Genomic DNA, 16,012 nt, shown 5'->3' with positions numbered 1-16,012 from the left:
AAACTAGCGGATCCATAGACAAATTTTCTGTATAGGACCTTCTCGCGGCTCTCTTCTGTGCCCAAAATATAAAAGAGTGGCCAAGGATCCAAACAACAAAACGCTTACCTGTGGATATATAATTACACTACTAACAAGTCTGGTCGAACATAAAGTTTAAATCTATTAGACTCCCACCTTCCAATTCTTTTTATAATCCCTTCATCAATTCCTAACTGTGCAGCTTCCGTAGCTGCACCTATTCTAAATGAATGGGAGGATATTTTTAAATGCTCCAACTTCAGGGACTTCAAACATTTCTTTAAAACAGAGTTAAACTGAAATCTGGACAGCTGATCCCCATTCTGATGAATCAGGAAAGCAACCCCAAGACTCGGCCTGATTGACAACCAATGTTTAACATTAGAAACTGGGCAAAGAACAGAACCCGAAAACTGATTAATTCTAAACAAACGACCTTTTCCTAATTGATCTGTCTTAGATTTTTTTAACAATAACAAAACATGGTCAATTTTGCAACTAACATCCTGAAATGAAAGGCCCGGGACTGAAACTTTACTCTTTGCCACCAGTTCGCTTATTCTCAAGGCTGCAAAGAACATTAACACAAATGCTGTTCTAAACAAACACACTTCAAAATTATTAAAACAAACTAAATGTAACACATTGAATAATTTTAACAACAAATCTAATGAAATAGGCCTTCGTCTTTCCACAACCGGAGCTGACCTATGGTAACCTTTCAAAAGCTGCTTAACTGGGAAGAGCGAAGAAATAGCCGGACAACTGTTTAATTTAAGAAAGAAAGAGATGCCTGCCAGAGACTTAGAAATGGAGGCAAATGACAGCCTCCTACTAATCAGGCTACATACAAATTTTAAAACTAGACCTACCTCATTATGAAAGAAATTACAGTTCTCATTAACACAGAAATTAACCCACTCCTTCCAAGCAGCTGAATAATCAGCCCATGTTCTTGGAGCCAAGGATCTCTGAATATTAACATAGATTAGTCCCAAATCAGATTCCATAAATGAGGAGGACACGGAATTCCACAAAGCTCCGCTTCTGGTGCCATCGTTCTGAACCTCCGCCACTGACAACGAGATAATGAATCTGCTATATCATTCTTTTTTCCTTCTATATAGCTAGCTTTCAACCAGATGTTCAACTTCAGACAACATAAAGTTAAATGTCTTAATATCTTAACTACTAATTCACATTTTGAAGATAATGTGTTAATTGCAAAGACCACACCTTTGTTATCCGTAAACAACAAAATTCTCCTATTCTTAAAATAATGACCCCATACAACTATGGCTACCAAAACTGGAAATAATTCCAATAAGACAATATTTGAAGTAACTTTGCTTACACGCCAAGCACTGGGCCATAACTCAGCCGACCATTGACCATTAAAGAATGCCCCGTAGCCCATACTACCGGCTGCATCCGTAAATAAAGACAAAGAGTCAGAATCCTCAAAATTAAACTGCCAGCAACTGCGTCCATTAAATTTAGATAAAAATTCTAGCCATACAGCTAAATCTTCTTTTAGCTGAACCGTTAACCTAATATGGGACCTAGGTGACTTAAGACCCCTTGTTGAAAAATACAGCCGCTTTGAAAAAACTCTTCCCATAGGAATAACTCTAGAGGCAAAGCTCAACAAACCTAACAGTGACTGCATATCACGTAATGAACATTTCTTCCTAGCTAACATACTGACTAAAGAAACCCTTAACTTTAACAATTTTTCCTCTGGTAAACTAAATTCCATTCTCTCAGAATCTATTCTAATACCTAAAAATTCTAATGACCTACATGGAAACACAGTCTTCTCTTCAGCTAACGGAACACCAAAAAATGTCATAAACTCGACAAATTTTAACAATAAGGAATAACATAACTCAGAACTAGCATCACCTATAAACAAAAAATCATCAAGATAGTGCAGAACACCTCCCTCCGGAATTTGCTTCTGCACTACCCAATGTAAAAAGGATGAAAATGCCTCAAAATAGAAACAAGATAAAGAAAAACCCATTGGTAAACATTTGTCATAAAAATAATCACCTTCAAATTGAAAACCTAGAGAGTTGAAACCTGCAGGGTTAACTGGTAGTAAACGGAAAGCTGATTTGATATCAGCTTTTGCTAAAAAAGCATTTTGACCAAACTGTCTCAATAAAGAGACAGCCTGATGAAACGAAGCATAGTGTACTGTCGCTTTAGACTTGTCAGCATCATCGTTTAATGAAGCCTTAAACGGGTAAGAAAGGTGATGTATTAAACGGAATGAATTCAATTCCTTCTTAGGGACAATTCCTAAAGGTGAAAGTCTAAAGTTTGTAAACGGCGGATGTATAAAAGGACCAGCGATCCTGCCAGTTTCAAGCTCTTTCAGGATTTTCTGATGCACAATATCCTTATGCTGCTGGATGGATTTCAAATTATCCACCCAGCAACAACCAGATCCTTTGAAAGAAGGGATATCAAAACCAAACTTAAAACCGTTAAAAATTAAATTAGCTTTCTCCCTGTCTGGGAACATTTCTAGCCAAGGCGCCATTCTTATTAATTTCACTGGCGTCCATGCTTTTGGATAACTGTTCTTTGGAACTAGGGGGTTGAGACTGGTTTGCTCTTTTAAAACAGCGACACATTGGGTGCGAACCCCCACAAAAGGAACATTCATGTTTATACCGACAATTGTTCAACCATTTACACTGAGCTTCATTATAAGCAAAGCAAACTCCTTTCCTCAACGTATTCTGAGAACTAGGCTGCTGCTTGGGCACTGACCTTTGTGGAAGCATTAAACTAAGCCACAAACCAACATCCTTAGTGCCCCATTTTAATGAAGGGTACACTGCCATCTTCTGGCGAAACATTTCATCATAATTGTACCATGCTAAACCACCAAACTGGCGGTAAGCCTCAAGAATAATGTCTACATGCTGAAATAAATTACTAGAATTAATGAAAGACTTTTCCCCTAAAACTGAAGCATAGATACAGAACGCCTGTAGCCAGTTAAAGAAAGACTTAGGAGGAGAACGTTTTTTATCCTCATCTTTATCAGACTTACCATCCTGCTTGACAAGAGTCTCCTTCGCAGATGGTAATAAAGAAAATAATCTATAAACTCGTTCCTCCAAATACGCTCCTTAATTGCTGGCTGTAAATGAAAACCTAATGGCGAAATATCGCAAGACATCACTTCCTTACAGCAAGTTTCCGAAACACCAATTCCTTTCTCTAAAACAGGAATATTACTAAAACCAGCATTCTGTAAATGCTGACTACTATGCTTCCCTACATCAGCGGGGGAACTAGCAGGAACAGCCGACTTACTGACCAAATCAGCTAATAATTTTAAAATATCAAACATTACATTAGAATTGAGGGGAGGGGGGATGGGGTGGGACAGATAAGGGGTAGCTGGCATCTCACCACTCTGTTCCACCTGTCCTGGGTCGTGCACCACTTCTGCTACCTCCTGCTGCGTGCCTGTAGATCCTGGGGAAACTTGCTGACAGGAAAGTTGACTCCTGGGACCTCTTCTTCTCCTTGATACTGGCGGGGGTGGGGAATAAGCCACCCTAGACTTCCGGCTCCTCTTCCTCGGTTGCAGCTCTGAAGAAAAGTCCTGCGCCGCCTCTAAAACCAGTGAGGCCGGCGCTTCCGCTGTGTCCTCCACACCATCCTTGGAGCAGGAGGGGGTACCCGACCAACCTGTTGTCTCCCGTTCTCTGACTAAACTTCTGGCCAGCGGGTTAGCCAATTGCGCCGGCACTTGCTGCGCACTTCCGGCACTGTGCGCCACCTTCTTTGATGACACGGTCGGCCGCCTCCTCTCAAGCTCCGGCACCTGGAGCGAACGTCCGGAACTGCGCTCCACCCTCAGTGATGACTCTGCTGCAGACTTCATCCTCTTGGCTGCAGCTGATGACGGCACCTCGAGCGACGACCCAGCAGGAGACACTGCTTCCTCTATGTCGTCTTCCAGCCGAGTAAGTTCGCTTCTTCCCTCTACTTCCCTCGACGGCGCTGCTGCTAGGCATTGCCTCAGCCAGTTTTCTCCTCCTTCCGACTCCGCTCTTCTGATCAGCTCCATCAGCAGGACATCCATGGCGACGGTCCAATCTTCAAAAACTGGCTGCTTGACCACGATGAACTGCTCCTTTTATGTCCAATTTTCCCGCCTTTAGGATTTTATCAATGACCAATCAGCTGGCCTTCCACAAAACTGCCTGGAGATAGAATCTGCCAGAACCTGCTCATGCAATTGCACAGCTGACCTAGGTCCAATCAGCTGGGACCAACTCCAAACTGCCCAGAGACAGAAACATCTGGAAACCGGCTCGTGCCACCTGCACAGCTTACCCGGGGGACACCACGATGGTAAGTACCATTCTAATATAAAATAACAAATGGAGAAAAGAGGGAAAGGGGGAGAGAAAAACATACCAAGCAAAAAAACATATTTTATTAACAACTTATGGGGGGGCCGTGCGACCATGTGTCCCCCAGGCAATAGCCTGGGGGGCCCCTGACATTCTCACAGCCCTGAGCTGTTGAGGAAAAGACTCTCTAAGATTGAGGTAAGAAAGTCACCGGACTGTCTAGGGCCTTGTTCACACGTTTTTGCCGCTTCAATTCTTGGCGCGTAAAACGCGCCTAATTCCCACAGTCAATGGAAGTCCTAATTGCACACCCAAAAAACGCCTGTACTTCAAAAAGTGCTTTGCAAAAACGCTAGCGTTTTTTACGCGTTTACACATTGGGTTTTGTTTTTTTAGCGCCGTGTGAACAAGGCCTAGAAGTAAGAAATGTAAACTCATCTTGGAGGTCACCGCATTGGAGAAACCAGTTATAAAAATAAGGTACGGTGTGAGGGGGCGGAGCATGAGTCCGGGATTCAAAGCACAAAGTATCAATGTTGCCTGGAGTGTTCCTTTAAGGAATTGTACTGCTTTTGTATTGTTGTGTGGAATAGACACACAGGATATTATATAAAAAAACAAAGACTGAGCTGGAGATTGGAGCTACTGTTGAACAGACGAGTCCTGTCTCGCCCACTGGTTGCTAGGGACACACTGCATACATACGGTTGTCAAGCAGCACGCCCCTAGCAACCAGTCTGTCAGATTAATCAGCTTTAAGGAACACTATAGGCAAAACTACTACGATGTTATAAATGATGTATGGAATGAGATGGAAATACATGACACAGGGTTTCAAAGGACACCATAGAGATTCCCTGTGTCATGCTCCGCCCACCAGGCTCTGTACTAGACATAAGTATTGCCCAGAGTCCTCCTTTAAGGCTAAACTAGCACTGAACTGAAGGTAGGTCGGACTGTGCCCTTCTATCTCTTTAATGTAATATAATCACATTTTTGTAAAAACATAGGTTTAGACGGAGGACCCCTTTAAACGGTTTATTTTTGGGACTATAGCTAAAATACCCCTGACATTTGGTACATAAATAATCGGATATTTCACACCTAGAGTAAGTGATTAGTCCCCTAATTAACTTTGAACACTTCTGGGGGAAAAAAAAAACATGGCGAGCAAGTGGGCGGAGTTTGTTTATTGAGTAATATGTGGACAGAAAGACGAGCACAATAGGCAGCTGTTGTTTTTGGCAGAAATACACCAGGAAACTTATGTAGCGTCAGTCATTCTGTATCCGTGGGAGCACTAACGGTTGCTCAATATTCCAGTCGTGACCATGGCTGTTGGGGGGATGAGTTTAACCGTGACCAATGTCATCCGAAGAGCCAAATAAGTGCATGCAGCTTCCAAAAAAACAACAAAAATAAAAACATAAAAGGTTTAACAAAGTGAAGGCTGCATATAGGTTGGTTCCTTGACAACAAACTGGTTTCCACCGATGAGAAACATAAATAGTCCGGTATTACCCTTCAGGAGTATTTCAACTTGTAACAAGACAAACTCTTCAAGTCTTCAATAAGAAAGTGCAAAAAATGTACAAGGAAATTAAATCCTTTTTAAACAAGTTCGTTGGATGGTTCGGTATTTTGTAGGACACTAGAAATGTGGATATGGCTGTCTCTTGCTGCAGGGCCGTGAATTTAATCTTCAATAAAAATGATGTCATGTGGTCTAACCTTCCGCTCCAGAGTGGCGCCGTCCATCAACAACTCGATGGATTTCCTGTCCGGGTAACACGGGTGGGTTCCATTCGATGCTGTAGGGGGTAAAAATGAGAGGGAATCTGAAATGGATCATCGCACAATGGATCAGGATTTGCTTTTGCGAAGTGGGTATTTAAAGGGACACTGACCCTAAAGACAATCGATCGTCAGAAAATGACCTATTGCAGCAGGTTTTTATGTTAACGTTTTTTGTTTGTTTTTTTATGTCATTTTATGAAAGAAAAGTTCCCAATTGGCCACTGAGCATTCACAATAATACTGGGGGTATAGCTTGCAGTCATCTCCTTATCACAGGCAGGACTACAATGAGAGGTAACACCTCAATTATAAAGCTGGAGGCAGAAACACATCTTTGACAATAGGTAATTGAGACCGCTCAGCTCCTCCTCCACAAAGCATGCTCACTACAGTTTTCCATAGGTCGTTTTCTGACTTTTATGTTATGTCCAGGTGTCTGCTGTTACAGCAGCTCAGACAAACAAGATGGCTGCCGCAGCAATCATGAAGATGGAAAATAGAATAAAAAAAATATACAATCAAATTAAAAACAGATCTGAGAAACGAAAAAGTGAAATTCTCTTGGTCTAACGTATCTATATTTGCTTTGCGGTTATGTCTAGTCTGTTGCTTCCTGTTATCAGCCGTCAGGCTGGGGAGTGGCTAATCGTAGTGTTCTTTGGCTAAGTTCACACACTAGCCAGAAAATCTGTGACCATATCTGCGTGTGTTATGTGTTACATGTGGATATTCTTGTGGATTTGGCCACGAATTTCACCCACCAATGGGTGAAGTCCGCAATATTACGAGCAGGCTAAGGATATGAAAATCTGCAGCATGTCTAGAATCCCCTGCAGACTTTTTTTTAATGATGTTTGTGAATGGGGTTTGTTAAAATCCCATTCATTTACATTGTACTGTACATTTTTGCAGAATTTTGGTATGGAAATAAACACAAATGTTGTATAAAAGGCCCTTCGGAAACATTACGAATGTGAAAAGTTTTGACATTGGTATTTTACTACGACGACCCCAGTCCATATGCCCTATTAGGGTATAAGGATGTCATAGAGAGGGTCACCTGCTTGTGACACCCCTCTAAGTGCCAGAATCTAGGACCGCTCCGGTAGAACCGGCACCAGATTCATTTGAATGGCCGATGTGTAACGTTGAAAAGTGTGTGGCTGGCCACAGCTTCCTCCGGCGCTTACAGCTTATCCTCAGGGATGAGAGAAGATGGCTACTTTTTAAAAAGGGGTTGACAACCCCCTTAAACTCAACAAAAAAAAAAAAGTAAAGCTTTGGCTTTTTAAGGGGTTGCAGCACCTCTACGCCAATGTTCATTGAAAACACTTCTGGACAGTTGCGTGTGGTTGTATGGATCCAAATTATACAAATAAGTGTTGTCATGGGGACACAAGAGTAGAGGTGCTGCAGGCATTGTGACATTGTTAAATCATAATGTGTAAGTAAAATAAATAGCAACTAACTTTTTCTATATATTATATTATTTTAGTATTTTTTCTTTAGAGCCTAATTGTACTCCGAACCTAAAAATGTAGCCATATTAGTACTTCACGCCAATATTTCCTCCATGACCACTATGGATCCATGAAGCGTTAGATAAAGGGTGTTGTTTGGTGGGGTTTTCACACGATGGTTGTCGTTACTGTGGATGTTCTTTCCTCAATTAACAAAATGGTGACTCCGCAAATAAAAATTATTTTTAACCTTCAGAGCCGCCAAACAAAAAAAAAATCAATGGTGACCACCTTGTTAGGCTACACACGCAAACTCAAAAACGTCTGAAAATACGGAGTTGTTTTCAAGGGAAAACAGCTCCTGATTTTCAGATGTTTTTTAAGCCACTCGCATTTTTCGCAGTGTTTTTGGAGCTGTTTTCAATAGAGTCTATGAAAAACGGCTCCAAAAACGTCCCAAGAAGTTACCCGCACTTCTTTTTCGCGGCCGTGCAAAAAAACCGTCCCATCAGAACAGGACGCCATTTTTCCCATTGAAATCAATGGTTTTTGGTTCCGAAAAACAGCTGAAAATAGGCTGTGTGAACATACCGTCACAAGCAGGCACAGTGACCGCTACAGTAGTTTTACAGTGAAGAACCCACCATACAACCCCCTATAATCGCCACTACCTGGACCAATGTGAGAATGAAATAGGAAGGGGAGACAGATATTGGCTGGACTGAGGCAAAAAAAAAAAAGCAGCCCGCCCCAGCAACCAACACACTGTCTAAAACTGGCCCTAAGACACAGCGCAGATCGATCCATAGTGATTTCTGTTGAATGTCAGATTACCGCACTTTTTTATGAGGTGAAAATGCGTTCCGGTGGAGCAGCGAGCTCACAGTTTATGTGCTCAACATTCATCTTTCCCCCTTCCCCATAGAGCGACACCTACGGGGTGACGGAACGTGATACTTGATTGAGTGATAAGTATATTGCTGAAATCTGCAATAATGTTCTATAAAAGAGAACTGGTTCAGCCGCATAAGTAACTTTCTTATGCAGCAACCTCTTCACTACACCGCCTCCACCCAGCAAGATATCCTCTCATACAAGGCCACACGTCAGGATATGAACCAGGGACCACACAGAAGACACTGCTTAAGCACCAGACCACCAGCTCAGGCTGATCTCTGTGCTTTCTTATTGTCCCCATAAGACCAAATGTAAACATCACTTCTAGCAGGAATATGAACATGTCGTCTTTGGAAGAATTTGTTGCCAACAGTTGAAAGCAGAGGTAGCGCACTGGTAAAGTCCTCTGCTAATAAATTAGAGGTGTGAGGACCATGTGAGTTCTATCTCCAGGGTCTCTAGCCTTAAAAGCAGTTAACTCCCAAGCCACCGTGCTGTCATGTCCCAATGTCATCCAGGGTTTTTCTTGTTGAAGGTCCCTTTACCCGGTTTTAAAAGAGGTGAAAAAAAAATGTGTGCTTGTAAAGCTGCCGTGCAGCTAGCTCACAGCTTGCGTGAGTTGAGCGCAGGAATCACTTCTATACAATGTGGGCTCTAACCCCCATGTTGTCCTCCTGGTGACCCTGGGCTGCTCCCCCCTTCCCAAAATGCAACCTATGGAGTAATGGATTCTGATACCTGTCTGAGTGATGAGTATATTGCTGAAATCTGTTATAATCTACTATCTAAATACAGCTGTCTCAAAAGAGACAGCTATATAAGTAACTAACTTTCTTTCCATAATTAACTTTCTTATGCAGCAACTATCTCACTGCACTGCCTCCACATCACTATAAACACCACCCAGCAAAGTACCATTTTGGACAACTCACACACAAGGATTTGAACCAGGGGCTGCACAGAAGACACCACACCACCAGCTCACATTGGCATCTTCTCAGCTTTCTTATTGTCCCCCATAAGACCAAATGTAATCATTACTTCCAGCAAGAATAAGAACATGTCATCTTTGGAAGAGTTTGTGGCTAGATCTCAGCAGCAGAGGTAGCACACTGGTAATGTTCTCTGCTGATAAACTAGAAGTGTTAGGGATGTGGTGGTTCTATCCCCAGGTTCTCCTCCTTGTGTCTCAGTTTTGAAAGTCTTTCACGAGTGCAGGTTCAGAAGGTGAGACATGCTTTTAAAGGAGAAATGCATTGCCCTGTTGAGCATCAGCCGCTTGCCAAAATCAATGAAAAAAACGTCACCAAGCACAAGCAACAAACTCGTATAAGTGAGGAGACCGCTATCTACCACGCAAGCAGCATGTAGGATGCTAGGGACATGGGCTAACTCCATTGCAAACCAGGCCTACGCACTTAAGCCCCAAGCCACCATGCTGTCATACTGGCCTCCCCTCCCCAATGTGAACTAAAGTTTTTCTTGTTAAAGGCCCAAGTACCCCTTTTTTTTTTTAAAAGAGGTAAAAATGCGTTCTGGAAAGGCTGCTGTGCAGCTAGCTCACAGCTTGTGTGATCCGAGTTGCGTGCAGGAATCACTTCTGTACAATGTGGGTTCCAATCCCCATGTTGTTCTCCTGGTGATCTTGGGCTGCTTCCCCCTTTCCCAAAGTACCACCTATGGAGGGATGGATTCTGAAACCTGTTTGAGTGATGAGTATATTGCTGAAATCTGCAATAATCTACTATATAAATGCAGCTGTCTCAAAAGAGACAGCTGCATAAGTAACTTTCTTATGCAGCAACAATCATACTGCCTGCACACCATTATAAATACCACCCAGCAGAGATCCCTTTTAGACAAGGACACAAATCAGGATTTGAACTAGGGAGCTGCACAGAAGACACTCTCTGTTGAGGATGCAGCTTAAGCACCAGACCACCAGCTCAGGTTGATTTCAGGACTTTCTTATTGCACAACTCCGAGCAGTAAAGCTCATTTAAAGTGCATATGGTCTTGTCCGTCCCCCCATCACCTTCATTTATTAACCCTTCTTCTCCCCACTGTACAGTCGTTTATACTTCTTATTCTTACTAAAGATATTGCACAAATATTATACAAGAGAACGGTGTCAGTGACATCTAGAGAAGCCGAGGAGTTCATTAAAGGGGTTTTCCACCTTCTGGCAACTGATGACCTATCCACCGGTTAGGTCGTCAGTATATGATCTGTGGGGGTCCAACCCCCCCCCCTCCCGACCCCGCACAGATCAGCTGGTCCGATGCCTCCGTGCACTGGACTTACATGCCGGAAACAGTTGGCTCCGGCCACGGAATAGATGCCGAGCTTCTACAGCACGGCCGCTATGCTATGTATGGAGCCAACGGCTTCCGGCTCCGTACATCGCATTATGTGCCATAACATCCGATGCCCGCAGGCCACAGTAGCGGTTTAACAGTGCGGGTGACTTACTGATGACTTATCCGGTAGATAGGTCATCAGTTGTCAGAAGGTGGAAAACCCCTTTAACGGATTACGTCTAAACCAACTTTCTGTAGCACTTGTTAGGGCCGGGTCACCATAGATAACACCTCTGAGAACAGTTTTGGGGCCGACACAGATTTAGGTTTTCACAAAGTTTTCTGCTTCAGGGTTTTTACATCTTTTTGTCGGATGTTTCTATGGTTACTGAAGTACAATTATAAACATTTCATAAGTTTCATGCTGGAAATAGCATTATTCATCACCAAATAGCTCCTGGATGGTTGGGAGAAGTTGCTCCTGGATGGTTGGGAGAAGTTGCTCCTGGGTGGTTGGGAGAAGTTGCTCCTGGATGGTTGGGAGAAGTTGCTCCTGGGTGGTTGGGAGAAGTTGCTTCTGGATGGTTAAGAGAAGTTGCTCCTGGATGGTTAAGAGAAGTTGCTCCTGGGTGGTTGGGAGAAGTTGCTCCTGGGTGGTTGGGAGAAGTTGCTCCTGGGTGGTTGGGAGAAGTTGCTCCTGGGTGGTTGGGAGAAGTTGCTCCTGGGTGGTTGGGAGAAGTTGCTCCTGGGTGGTTGGGAGAAGTTGCTCTTGGAGGATGCTTAGATACCATTCTTTATTCATGGTAGTGTTCTTAGGCAAAGTTTTAAGCCCACTCCCTTGGATGAAAAAGCAACCCCACACATGAATGGTTTTTAGGATGCTTTACTGTTGGCATGACGCAGAACTCATGGTAGCGCCCACCCTTTCTTCTATGGACAATCATTCTTCCAAGTGTCCCAAACAGTCTGAAGGGGGCTTCATCAGAGAAAATAACTTTACCCCACTCCTCTACAGTCCAATCCCGGTACTTCCTGCAGAGGACTCTCCTCCTTGTTTTTCTTGGAGAGCAGTGGCTTCTTTGCTGCCCTCCTTAACACCAGGCCAGCCTCCATAAGCCTTGACCTCACTGTGTGTGCGGATGCACTGGCACCTGCCTGCTGCCATTCCTGAGCGAGCTCTGCACTGGTGTAGAACCGATCCCGTAGCTTAATCCTCTTTAGGAGACGGTCCTGGCACTTGCTGGACTTTCTTGGGCGCGCTGAAGCTTTCTTCACAGCAATCGAACATCTATTCTTGAAGTTATTGATGATCCGATAAATGGTTAAAGAGGTTTTCCCATCAGGGACATTTATGACATCTCCACATTATATGTCATAAATGTCAGATAGATGCGGGTCCCCCACATCTGGGACCCGCACCTATCTCTAGAACGGAGCCCCCTAAACTCCGTTCTACACCTCTGTGTTGCGACCATAAAAAAAGTTATATGGTCTTAAGTTACAAAAACAGCGTATCTCGCTGGACTACGCTGTTTCTGTAAGTCCCATACACCTGAATGGTAGTTACGGAAACAGCGAAGCTCACATGCTACGCTGCTTACGTAACTGCCATTCACTATTATGGGAGTTAAGGAAACAGCGTAGCTCAGCGAGCTATGCTGTTTTCTTCTTCATGGTCGAAAATCACACGCATTAGCCGCATCACAGATCATAAGAACAGGGTTTAGGGTGCCCTGTTCTAGAGATAGGCGTGGGTCCCAGACATGGCTGGACTCGGACATAAAAATGCCAGGGCTGATTTTAAGCACACAAATGCTGTTTCACAAAAAAAACAAAAACATACCACCCATCATCTCGCTGCAGATCATACAGTGACTACAGTGCTGATTAGAGGCCGAATAAACATTTATATTAAGTGACTCACTGGTGGCGATCTCAGATTCTTTTTCTCTTTTCTTCTCCATCCGGTCCAGACCTCTATGATGACTTCTCCCGGCCATGACCCATTTCTGCAGAGTTTGCCACTCAGATATCTTCGTTTATAGGTGCAGAAATGTTTGAATAGTGAGTAGCTGAAGACAACATTTTCATGGTGACACACACTGTACCACTAAATATAATCGCTCCATACACTGCACCTCTAATTATAATAGCACCATGCACTGTGTCCCCGATTATAGCACCATACACAGTGTCACCGATTATAACCGCACCATACACTGTGTCCCTGATTATAATAGCACCATACACTGTGTCCCTGATTAGAATAGCACCATACACTGTGTCCCTGATTATAACCGCACCATACACCGTGTACCTGATTATAACCGTACCATACACTGTGTACCTGATTATAACCGCACCATACAATGAATTGCAACAATGCCATCTGCCCTGCAATTTTGTATTATAATTATATCCTATATAATTACATCACCAGAACCAAGCTCATACATGTATACACACACACACACACACACACACACACACACACACACACACACACACACACACACACACACAAAGATTAGTACCTATATACATCACCAGAACCAGGATCAGTACATAAATCCAGAACCAAGCTTAGTACATATATACAGCACCACAACCAGACTCATACATCTATACACAGTACCAGAATCAAGCTGAGTACATAAATACAACACCAAAACCCAGCTCAGTACAAATACATTTCAGTACAGAGATTATTTGCAAAGCCAGGTTAGCAGCTTCCAGTATGACTTGAAAAATGGTAATCATATACTGGGAGTTGCTTACACCCCCAAAGACTAGTACCCTCCATCATCTGTACAGATCATACAGTAATAATAAGGCTTCGTTCTCACATGCGTCGGGGTTCCGTTCATGGGTTCAGTCAGACCTGTCCATCAGGGGAACCCACGAACGGAAACCAAACGGAAACCATACCTTTCCGTTTGGATTATCATTGATTTCAATGGTAACGCTTCCGTTGCTAATGGTTTCCGTTTGTCTCCGTTTCGCAAGGTTTCAGTTTTGGGCGGTATCAATAGAGTAGTTGACTGTATCCACCTGAAATCTATCACATCTAACTTAGACGTGGTCAGGATTCAGCGTAAGATACAGCTGCTCTGTATAGAGGATACAGAGCAACTGTATCTCAAAAAGTAAAAAGATTTTTTAATAAAAACGAATTATAAAGTTGCACAAAATACACTGACTGACATTTTTGCATCAGATCGTAACAACCATCGTCCAGTACAACACGCAGCACGTGCAGTTTTACCAAAAGTTGGTGCAGTTTTTAAATGATTGTTAACGTCTGCAAAAAACTGCATAGACATTAACAATCATTTGAAAACTGCGCTGACTCGTGGGAATGCAGCATGGTGACGTGGTTTGCAGCTGTATCGTTGTAAGACAGCAGCTACTATATGTATACACTGTACGGGTATGTCCACACAGGGCGGATATGCTCTGTAAAAGTACACAGTGTATCCACCCTGTGCGCCGCAGGGAATTCAAGCTGAAAAAACGCACCAAATTGTGGTGCAGTTTTTCAGGGCCAGGAATGGCCGCTGCGGAAAACTGAGCAGAACAAAAAAATACATGGATACTTACCACGGAGATGATTCCCTCCTGCATCCTGCAGCCCTGGGATGATGTTTCATCCCAGGAGGCCGCCCGGACAAAGAAACAGAATTGTGGGAAAGTATAAGATTAAAAAAAATTCTGAGTTGCCTTTTTTTTGCGCCGCTGCTTTTCCGCCGCAAAAAAACAACATCTGCTATTTGTTGTGGGTTTTACCTCCCCATTGAATAAAATGGAAAAACCTGAAACAAATAGGCAGCATTTACGCAAATACAATGGATATGCTGCGGAATAACCGCACCGCAGGTACAATTCTGAGCGTTTTTTCTGCTTATAATTTACGCAGCGTTTGTTCAAATCTCACCCAACTCTGCTGCTACTGAATTTGGGCTCGTCCACACGTAACGGAATTGCTGCGTGTTTTCCTTCCGGAATTGTTGACGGAAAGTACGCAGCAGAATACAGTAGCAGCAAAGTGGGGGAGAGTTACCAAATCTCATCCACACGCTGCGTAAAATTTCCGACCAGAAATTTGACCTGCGGTGCGTATATTTCGTACTGCAGCATGTCAATCCCCGCTAAGGAAAGTGACAGAATTGCTGCGTTTTTCAGAGGAGACGTCACCATCCCGCAACATTGAGAAAAACGCAGCAAAATACGTACCATTTTCTGCAGGGAAAAACGTAGGAAATTTCTGCAGCAATTCCAATACATGTGGACAAGCCATTATGATGCGGATTTTCCACAACTAAATCCATTGGTAAAATCTGCAGTATTTAAACTACGACTGAAATACGCACGCGCGCGCACACACACACACACACACACATATATGTACATACACACATATACACACACACACACACACACACACACTTTATATATATCTTTTCTCTCTCCTTCTCTCTCCCTCTCTCATATACACAGGGTGCTTTTGGGCCCCTGGGTTGCTCCCTCTGCAGGAGCGGTGCTGCGGTGTCAGTGGCCGCCATGCGGTGCTGCAACCGATAGAATAAGAGACCCACTTTAAAGAGGTCGTCGTGATGTGGCTTATACAGTTTGATCAAAATGTTAACGAAGAACCTCATGTTCATGTTTATAAATTATGCCTAGCGGCTCAGATCAACATATATATTGTGGATTGTGCGGTCCATGTCTAGTTTCTCACAATGCTGATATATATATATATATATATATATTTAGATATATATATATACACACACACACACACACACACACACACACACACACACACACACACACACACATATATCATATACACTATATATGCACATGTACACATCACAAACACACAAATATGCACATTACATGCACACATTATACACATATAAAGTACACATTGTAAACACACATGCACTTACTTTTTATGTAGGATATTTGTGAAGGGAGTTCAGCAAGTTGATGGGGTGAGATTCATCACTCCAGCACTTCTCCTGCTCACAGTCTGACACAGAGCCCGCCAACAGCCTCGTCTCCCCCTCACATCCCGACTGGTAACAGCAGGAGGAGAGGTGTGAAGAGTAGGGAAGGGGGGCCGAAGGGGGAGATTTTAAAGTAG

The 16,012-nt window shown here is 43.2% G+C and overlaps 2 protein-coding genes across 7 annotated transcripts in view; both read right to left on the bottom strand.

Moving 5' to 3' along the window:
* Positions 1-4,312, bottom strand: part of LOC142661847 (uncharacterized) — a 7,401-nt gene extending 3,089 nt beyond the window's left edge. The window contains exon 1 of the mRNA XM_075839480.1: positions 3,457-4,312. Within this exon, the coding sequence (XP_075695595.1) occupies positions 3,457-4,135 (679 nt within the window). The 5' untranslated portion in view covers positions 4,136-4,312. The remainder of the gene's footprint in view (positions 1-3,456) is intronic.
* Positions 4,313-5,584: 1,272 nt separating this feature from the next.
* CHD5 (chromodomain helicase DNA binding protein 5) overlaps positions 5,585-16,012 on the bottom strand; it is a 131,149-nt gene continuing 120,721 nt past the window's right edge. For 5 of the 6 annotated variants that reach the window (XM_075839463.1, XM_075839467.1, XM_075839468.1 and 2 more), the window contains one exon: positions 5,585-6,220. In XM_075839463.1, coding sequence (XP_075695578.1) covers positions 6,105-6,220 — 116 coding nt within the window. In that variant the 3' untranslated portion in view covers positions 5,585-6,104. The remainder of the gene's footprint in view (positions 6,221-16,012) is intronic. The other variant, XM_075839466.1, reaches the window with a different exon arrangement.

The sequence above is a fragment of the Rhinoderma darwinii genome, chromosome 10 (genome assembly GCF_050947455.1).
Source record: "Rhinoderma darwinii isolate aRhiDar2 chromosome 10, aRhiDar2.hap1, whole genome shotgun sequence".
Classification (NCBI taxonomy): domain Eukaryota; kingdom Metazoa; phylum Chordata; class Amphibia; order Anura; family Rhinodermatidae; genus Rhinoderma; species Rhinoderma darwinii.
Note: the sequence above shows the minus strand (reverse complement) of the source record. Positions and strands in the feature narration are given on the sequence as shown.